Consider the following 10,041-nt stretch of genomic DNA (forward strand, 5'->3'; position numbering starts at 1 on the left):
TACATGGTGAGTGACAGGAGTGTGGTAGAACAAAGGGACCTGGGAATACAGGTTCATAATTCATTGTGGTATCACCGGTGGATAGGGCTGTAAATAAAGATTTTGGTACATTGTCCTTCATAAATCAATGTACTGAATACACAAGTTGGAATGTTATGTTGAAATTGTATAAGACATTGGTGAGGCCTGATTTGGAGTACTGTGTCCAGTTTTGGTCACCTACCTGCAGGGAAGATGTAAATACAATTGAAAGAATGCAGAGAAAACTTACAGCAGCTTGTTGCTAGGACTTGAGGACACCTCAAGGGTGTGTGTTTAGCCCACTGTTCTACTTTCTGTATACCCACAACTGTGTGGCTAGACAGCGAAAATACCATTTATAAATTTGCTGATGATAAACCATTGTTGATAGAATCTCAGATGGAGACGAGGTGGCATACAGGAGTGAGATATGACAACTAGTGGAGTGGTGACACAGCAACAACCTGGCACTTAACGTCAGTAAGATGAAAGAGCTGATTGTGGACTTCAGGAAGGGTAAGACGAAGGAACACATACCAATCCTCATAGAGGAATCAGAAGTGGAATCTGTGAGCAGTTTCAAGATCCTGGGTGTCAAGATCTCTGAGGACATAATCTGGCCCCAACATATTGATGAAGTTATGACTAGAAGGCAAGTCTGCGGCCATACTTTATTAGGAGTTTGAAGAGATTCGGCATGACAACAAATACACTCAAAAGCTTCTATAGATGTACCATGGAGAGCATTCTGACGGGCTGCATCACTGTCTGGTATGGGGGGGGTGGGGGGGGGAGGCGCTGCACAGGACCGAAAGAAGCTGCAGAGTATTGTAAATCTAGTCAGCTCCATCTCGGGTACTAGCCTACAAAGTACCCAGGACATCTTCAGGGAGCGGTGTCTCAGAAAGGCAGCGCCATTATTAACCCTCAGCACCCAGGGCATGCCCTTTTCTCGCTGTTATCATCAGGTAGGAGGTACAGAAGCCTGAAGGCACACACTCAGCGATTCAGGAACAGCTTCTCCTCTGCCATCGGATTCCTAAATGGGCATTGAACCCATGCCTCACTTTTTAAATATATATTATTTCTGTTTTTGCATGATTTTTAATTGGTTCAATATACACATAGTGTAATTGATTTACTTAATTTTTTCTTCTATATTATGTATTGCATTAAACTGCTGCTGCTAAGTTTACAAATTTTATGACACATGCCAGTGATAATAAAACTGATTCTGATTTAAAGCTCAAAGTAATTTTATTATCAAAGTACATATATGTCACCATATACAACCCTGAGATTCATATTTTTGCAGGTATGATCAATAAATCCTATAACCATAATTGAGACTGGACTCAATTAAGGGTGATGGGTGAAATGTTTAAGGGGAACATTAAGAGCACCCATGATCAACTCCTCGACTTCATCAACTTTGTCTCCAACTTCCACCCTGCCCTCAAATTTACCAATTTACCATTTCCAACACCTCCCTTCCCTTACTTGATCTCTCTGTCTCTTATGATGTCTATTACAAACCCATTAGCTCTCACAACTATCTAGACAATATCTCTTCTCACCCTGTTACTTGTAAAAAGCCATCCCCTTCTCTCAATTCCTCAGTCACTGCCTCATCTGCTCTCAGGATGAGGCTTTTCATTCCAGAAGGAAGTTGGATCCTTTTCTGATTGGCTGCCAGTGACTAGTGGTGTTCCACAGGGATTATTATTGGGATTGCTTCTTTTATGCTGTATATCAATGATTTAGATGATGGAATAGATAACTTTGTTGCCAAGTTTACAGATTGGTGGAGGGGCAGGTATGTTGAGGGAGCAGGTAGGCTGCAGAAGGACTTAGACAGATTAGAGGAACGGGCAAGAGAGTGGCAAACAAAATACAATGTTGGAAAATGCATGGTCAAGCACTTTGGTAGTAGAAATAAATGTGCAGAACATTTTCTGAACAGGGAGAAAATCCAAAAATCTGAGATGCAAAGGGACTTGGGAGTCCTTCTGCAGAACACCCTAAAGGTTATCTTGCCGGAAGAGTCAGTGGTGAGGAAGCAAATGCAATGGATTCATTTCAAGAGGTCTAGAATACAAGAGCAGGGATGCAACGCTGAGACTTTATAAAGCAGTGGTGAGGACTCAATTGAGTATTAGGAACGGTTTTGGGCTCCTCATCTAAGAGAAGATGTGCTGGCATTGGAGAGGGTTCAGAGGAGGTTCACAAGGATGATTCTGGGAATGAAAGGGTTATCATATGAGAAACATTTGATAGCTCTGGGTCTGTACTCACTGGAATTTAGAAGGATGAGGGGAAATCTCATTGAAACATTTGGAATGATGAAAAGCCTAGACATAGTAGCTATGGAAAGGATGTTTTCCATGGTGGGAGAATCTAGGACAAGAGAGCACAGCCTCAGGATAGAGGGGCCTCCATTTAAAACAGAGGTGCTGAGAAATTTCTTCAACCAGTGGGTGGTGAATTTGTGGAACTTATTACCAGAGGCAGCTGTGGAGGCCAGGTTATTGGGTGTATTTAAGGCTGAGATTGATAGGTTCTTGATTGGACACAGCATCAAAGATTATGGAGAGAAGGCTGGGGAGTGAAGCTGAGGAGGGGAAGAAAGGATCAGCCATCATTGAATGGCAGAGCAGTCTCGACCATGACACTTCTCCAAGTTCAGTCCACAACTCTCTCCTGGGGGCAGACCATAACAATTCCCTAAGTTCAGTCCCCAACCCGCCATGGGGTACAGACCATAACAAACCCCTATTTACAGTCCCATCTTTACCCAGGTACAGGCCATGGTACTCTTCTGGGTGCAGATCATGACCCTCTCCTGGGTACAATTCATGATCCTCCCTGGGTACAGTCCCCAACCCTCCCGTGAATGTCCCCTGGGCACAATCCCTGGCACTCCCCATGGTACAGACCATTACACTTCCATGGGTACAGTCACCAACTCTCTTCCAGGTATAGACCATGATGCTACCCATGAACATCCCTTGGGTACAGACCACAATTCCCTGGGTACAGTCCCTGACTCTCCTGGGGGCACAGATCATGACATTACCCAGCTTGAGGACTATGACCTTCCCCAAGGTACAGTCGCTGACTCTCCCCAGAGTCCCTCCCCTGGGTACAGACCATGACCCTCCTTGGGTCATAGACCTTGATAATCCCTTGGGTACAGTCCCCAAACCTCCCCGGGGGATAGATTAAGACTGTACAGACAGTGACAATACCCTGGATACAGTCCATAAACTTTCCCTGGGTACAAACCATGACAATTCCCTGGGAGCAGACCCCGAACCTCCACAGGGTACAGACAATGAACCTCCCCTGGGGACACACCATGACAATCTGCTGGGTGTAGTTCCCCGACCCTCCAGGGTATAAACCATCACAATCCCCTGGATACAGCCCCTGACCCTCCCCAGTGCTAACCATGAACTTAGACCATGACAATCCACTGGGTGCAATCCCTGATCCTCCCTGCGTACAGACCACGACATCCCCAGAGTAAAGTCCCCGACTATCCCCAGGGTTCAGACCATGACCCTCCCCTGGGTACAGTCCCCGACTCTCCCTGGGGTATAGACCATGATTCTCACAAGGATATTGTCCCCAACCCACCTCTGGGACTGTCCCTGACTCTCCCTAGGGTACAGACCATGACAATCCCTGCATTCAGTCCCCAACTCTCCCTGGGATACAGACCATGACCCTCCCCTGGGTAGAGACCATGACAGTCTCCCGGGTTTAGTCACCGCCCCCCCCCCAACTCGGCATGGATTTGGTGTCTGTGAAAGCGGAACCGAGGGGAGTTGCGGAACAATCGGTGCTAAAGGATGAATTACTGCGATTTGGAATCACAGGCTGATAAATGCTCGGTTCACTGAGAATATTCAAAATAAAGTTGGAAGTGAGACAAAACGAAGAACTTGACTAGATGACATAAAAGATCACTGACCTGAACTTTGAACTATACTGTTGTCTCCACAAATGCCTCCTATCCCACTCTATTAATTGCTTTTGGGGCTTTTACTTCGCCATTGGGGTTCAAGATTTTTGCTGTGCTGTAAATCGCTGATTTTAGGTGCTAAAAGTTCAAGATATGATCTAACATCCTTGATTATTTGAATCGTCGGAGATAATCCAAGGTGAAATGGTTCCCACTCCCGGAATTGCAACTCAGACTGTTCCTGTCGGGCTGCTTTTTTTGTTACTATTGAGAAATATACCTGACATAATCATTATATATACCTGAAATATAATCACTATGTATTAGCTATTTACTATACTATGTACTATACTCCTATGTACTGAATATTACTATGTATTATTTTACTAGACACATTTTGCTATGTATTGTTTTAACTAGATACTTTGTACTCTCTTAGCTGCATACTACGGCAATTACAGAACACCTGTTTAGCTAGCAGCACTAATTAGCTGAAATGTACCCCATGCATTACACTCAGCCTTTGTTTAGTAGGAGATAACGGTGGCGGACAGGATGGTACGAGCAGGAAATGTAATGTGAGGGAGGTTGTCTGAAAAAATAACCTTGGCAGGTGGCGCACCGAGAGCTAGGCAAGAGCGATTGATTAGTTAATGTATAGATGATATGCAATTAAAAATTGATTGGGTATGCTAATAAAACCGAAAATGTAACTGAGATAAGAAATTACTATAAAGAATGCTGTACACCGGAGCTCGGTGGGCTTTCGGTGACAAGTTCATTGATTGCCTCAGCCTTTGTTTGCAAATAAAGGTTTAATTTTCTTGAAGAATTATCTGTGTCTCCAGGTCATTTCAAGTAACCACGACATTACCAGGTAGGGAGTGGACCTAGCGCGTGAGGGAATCAAGCAGGCTTCTGGCAAAGGCTGGGCTGAAACTAGAACACGTGGAAAAGGAGAGTTCAATCTCAGCCGAAATGTTGAACTGGAAAACCACTCGATACACAAAACGCCAACAAAATAAAATCTGCAGATGCTGGAAATCCGAGCAACACACAAAATGCTGGAGGAATTCAGCAGGCCAGGCAGCATCTATGGAAAAAAAAGTACAGTCGACGTATTGGGCTGAGACACTTCATCAGGACTGGAGAGAAAAAGCTGAGGAGTCAGAGTTAAAAGGTGGGGCGACAGGAGGGAGAAAGTCAAGGTGATAGGTGAAACCGGTAAAGAGCTGGGAAGTTGATTGGTGAAAGAGATACAGAGCTGAGGAGAGGGAGTCTGATAGGAAAGGACAGAAGGCCATGGAAGAAAAAGAGAGGGAGCAGCAGTGGAGACAATAGGAAGGCAAGGCGATAAGGTGAGAGAGGGAGGGGATGGAAAATGGTGAGGGTGGGGACGTTACCAGAAGTTGAAGAAGTCGATGTTCAATGTTCCCAAGTTGGAAGCTACTCTAACCCAGGTTAATTAAACCCCAAAGATGTAATGTTAGAAAGCTCCACCCGCGGAAGGATGAAAATGAGGTTTACCGATGTTATTAAAACCCAGAACTTCAGGGGAAGCTTTGCGAGAATGAGGCGTGATTGACGCAGGCGCGGGAAAGCAAGATAAGCGCGGCAAACTAATAAAAAAAACTAAAGGTATAAGTGTTAAAAGTGGAATTAGTAGCGAGTATCTTTACTCTACTTATCTGAAAACCTCAGGGTGAAAGCCCTGGAGGAGAGACGATAGCGATAAAAGATCAATTGAAGCTACGGCTATAACAAGCAGCAGCTGTAGCGAGACAATATGGGCAGAGACAAGTGCCGAACATCTTTACCGTGTAACCGGGAATTAGTTCTGTTAAATCACACCAAAGGATTTGGTATGGTATTTTTTGTTGTGAAGTTTTGTGAATCGACTTTCCGTTGATGACCAACTATTTCATCCAACGGAACAAGAAACAAGATGACAAACCACCTAAGATCGAAGAACCAGCACGGGAACGAAATGTTTAATGGCGTGGAGGATTCAATACGGTTCGATGTATAAGTTTATTTTCATTAGAAGGATATGAATTTGATTTTCTCCAAGAACTGATTATTTTTGTAAAGAATTTGATAAGTTACTGAATGAGATTTACTTTGTTTAAAAGTTGTGATTTTGGAGAATTGTCGTGAAAGGAGTTGAGCTGTGTGTATATTTGAATTTATAGACGTACTGACCTGAAACTGAAGTTAACCATAATACTTAAGGATAGGAATTCAATTAGCTTTCTAACTAACTAAGGATAAATAAAAAGGAAAGGTTAGTCTATAAACCTTTAAATAAGGAATAACACTAGATCTAATGATTAATGATTTAGATGAAGGGATTAAAAAGTACCAAGATGACGCAAAGTTGGGTGGCAGTGTGAAATAGGAGGATGTTAGGAGAATGCAGGGTGACTTGGACAGGTTGGGTCAGTGGGCAGATGCGGCAAGAACAGGAAGGCAGATTACTATCTGAATGGTGTCAAGTTAGGAAAAGGGGAAGTACAACGAGATCTAGGTGTCCTTGTTCATCAGTCACTGAAAGTAAGCATGCAGGTACAGCAGGCAGTGAAGAAAGCTAATGGTATGTTAGCCTTTGTAACAAGGGGAGTTGAGTATAAGAGCAAAGAGGTCCTTCTGCAGTTGTACAGGGTCCTGGTGAGACCACACCTGGATTATTGGTTTCAGTTTTGGTCACCAAATTTGAGGAAGGATGTCTATTATAAACCCAGAGACTCTCATAGCTACCTGGACTATAACTCTTCCCACTCTGTACTTGTAAAAACACCATTCCCTTCTCTCAATTCCTCTGTCTCCACTGCATCTGCTCTCAGGAAAAGGCTTTTCATTCCAGAGCAAGGGAGATGTCCTCCTTTTTCAAAGAAAGGGGCTTCCCTTTCACCACCATCAACACTGCCCTCAACCACATCTCTTCCATTTCACACAGGTCTATCCTCACCCCATCCTCCTGTCACCCCGCCAAGGATAGGGTTCCTCTTGTCTTCACCTACCACCCTACCAGCCGTCAAGTCCAGTACATGATTCTTCACAGCTTCTGCCATCTCTAACGGGGTCCCACCACCGAGCACCTTTCCCTCCACCCCACCCCCTACTTTCTGCAGGGATTGCTCCCTATGCAACTCCCTTGTCTATTCGTCCCTCCCCACTGATCTCCCTCCTGGCACTTATCCTTGCAAGTGGAACAAGTGCTACACCTGCCCCTACACCACCTCCCTCACTACCATTCAGAGCCCCAAACAGTCCTTCCAGGTGAGGCGCCACTTCACCTGTGAGTCTGTTGGGGTCATCTGCTGTATCAGGTACTCCCGGTGTGGCCTCCTGTATATTGATGAGAGCTAACAGAGAGTGGGAAACCACTTCGCCGAGCTCCATCAGCCAGAAGATGTGGGATCTCCCAGTGGCCACCCAGTTTAATTCCACTTGCCATTCCCATTCCAATATGTCTATCCAAGGCTTCCTCCACTGTAGTGATGAGGCCACACTAAGGTTGGAGGAACAAGACCTTGTATTCTGTTTGGGTAGCCTCCAACCTGAAGGCATGAACATCGATTTCTTGAACATCTGGTAATGCCACCCCCCGCCCCAACCCTTCAACATTATCCACCCCCTTTTCCCTCTCTCACCTTATCTCCTTGCCTACCCATCGCCACCCTCTGCTGCTCCTCCCCTTTTTCTTTCTTCCATGGCCTTCTGTCTCTTTCACCAGCCAACTTCCTGGCTCTTTACTTCATCCCTCCCTCTCCAGGTTTCACCTATTGCCTGGTGATTTTTCTCTCCCCTCCCCCACCATTTAAATCTGCTCCTCATCTTTTTTCACATCCTGCTGATAGGTCTTGGCTCGAAACATCAACTGTACTCTTTTCCATAGATGCTGTCTGGCCTGCGGAGTTCCTCCCACTTTTTGTGTGGGATGCACAAAACGAGAGATTCTCTAACCCTGAGGTCACAAGCAGTTTAATATTCTATATTTAAATAATATTGTTCATTAAACTTTACTTTCACCTGTACACATTCAGATTCCTACCATTTGGCATACAACGACCAGGAACAGATTTAAATATTCTTTGATCGGACGGTTGTGAAAAATGTCTTTCCAGCATACATTTTTAACTGTAAAGTAATTAAATTTGCACTAAAACAGGTGGATGTCCCCTGTGGTAGAATAGGTGAGCATGAACTGTCCCAAACAATGGCCTCATATTTAGATTAAGTCAGCCACTTTCCACAATTGTAGCTAAAGTATAATATTTAAATTTTTTTTTTGCTTTGTTATCTATTGTATTCAAATAACACTACTTTGGAAAAAATATACAAAAACCTGCATGCAAGATGGAGTTAAGTCCATGACCCTTAAGAGTCCCTAATAAAAGGGATGCAAATGTTGGCCTTAGTCTATGGCCCAAACAAACAGAATCTGCAGCTTCCCCAACAGAAACATTAACCATCTTGGAGCCCACAGGTTGGGGAAAATTGTCCTCAGCCCCACCTTCTTACTCACCTTCTGCGACCCAGATATGGTACGTTTAATGGAGGTGCGTTTGAAGGAGCCACTCATTTGTTTGAGAGAACTGGATAACATCTCCTTCAGCTGCCTGTCTACCTGTCCATGCCTGGTGACATCTCCAAGGCTGCTGGGAATCACTCTGTGGCTGGATGTATCCCGCTCAGCAAGCAAGGTAAGAGATCACAGCGTGCAGCTGTGCGCAAGTGATGTAGAGATAATGGTTCACAGACCAATAGAACTGCTCCACTTTGTCCCACTAATCAGGTTAATGCAAAGCCTCAACATGCAGTGAAAGGATGGAGATTTAACAGATGTGATTGAACATAAATCTGCTTTACACAGTGGATAATTCATACTAATGCAGGGGGCAGATGGAAATAATGTAGAAGACAGAGAATAAGTTTTTGTATTATAGATGCTGAGAGTCCAAATTGACCAATCTTCACAAAATAATCAAGACAACTTTTGAAGCAATTTATGACCGCTGCAAGTGGTTGCAAAAACTTTCCTATTGTCAGGATTCAAAGGATAGCAAACCTCTGTAATCTGCTTAAACACAAACCTCAGTGATCTGAGCACAATGCAATTCGACATTAACTTGCAAGCAAATATTACCTCCATGAATGACCCTAAACTCACTTTCCCCCACCACCACCACCTTTAACAGCCAAATGAGTCTAATCCCACACCCACACCACTATGCTTACTGCTGTTCTTCCCTGCACTATTTAATATTACAGCCAACCAATCATTGATCTTTCCAAAGCTTGTGAATTGTGAGGGCATGAGTATTCACTGCTTATAGAATCTCATAGGTATCCCTTTAATTTGGGAATAATCCACAAATCACTGGAATGTCCTCTATATTACACAGCCATTCCATATTGAATCAATAGCAGGAGATGCTCTGGGTTTTAATAAGAATCAATCTCACTTTTCACAATCTCAGCTGCCAGTATAGTTGTGAATTGGTAGTAACTTGGCAATTCCTTCTCTCATTAAAGGGATGCTCCTTGGAAATTTGCTTTGGATTTCTCCAGCAGCTAATGACTTGGATAACAGAATAGAAACCAAATTTGCTGCTAACATCTCGGGAGTTACTGTAGTTTGTTTAATTGGGTCTGGAAAGTTACAAAGCCAAATGAGGAACTCAGCAGACAAAAAGCATGTTCTAAAGGCATTTAGGACAAATAGCACACAGGGCATTAAGTCTAGGAGGTTGTATGATGCAATATGATGTAGTTGTATATTTATTTGTTTAAGGAACACCCCAAGACATTCTACGAGTATGTGACGAGCAAAAGGATAAGATGTGAGAGAATAGGACCAATCAAGTGTGACAGTGGAAAAGTGTGTATGGAACCGGAGGAGATGGCAGAGGTACTTAATGAGTACTTTTCTTCAGTATTCACAACAGAAAAAGATCTTGGCGATTGTAGGGATGAATACAGCAGACTTGTTATGTACCCCTAGGGTTCATTTTTTCTGTGGACTGTCACTTTAAAATGCCCGGAGAATG

The 10,041-nt window shown here is 43.8% G+C and overlaps 1 protein-coding gene across 1 annotated transcript in view; it reads right to left on the reverse strand.

Moving 5' to 3' along the window:
* LOC140714052 (transient receptor potential cation channel subfamily M member 1-like) overlaps nt 1–8,605 on the reverse strand; it is a 104,285-nt gene extending 95,680 nt beyond the window's left edge. The window contains exon 1 of the mRNA XM_073024740.1: nt 8,517–8,605. Within this exon, the coding sequence (XP_072880841.1) occupies nt 8,517–8,597 (81 nt within the window). The 5' untranslated portion in view covers nt 8,598–8,605. The remainder of the gene's footprint in view (nt 1–8,516) is intronic.
* Between the last annotated feature and the right edge of the window lie 1,436 nt (nt 8,606–10,041).

This window comes from Hemitrygon akajei, chromosome 21 (assembly GCF_048418815.1).
Source record: "Hemitrygon akajei chromosome 21, sHemAka1.3, whole genome shotgun sequence".
Classification (NCBI taxonomy): Eukaryota; Metazoa; Chordata; class Chondrichthyes; order Myliobatiformes; family Dasyatidae; genus Hemitrygon; species Hemitrygon akajei.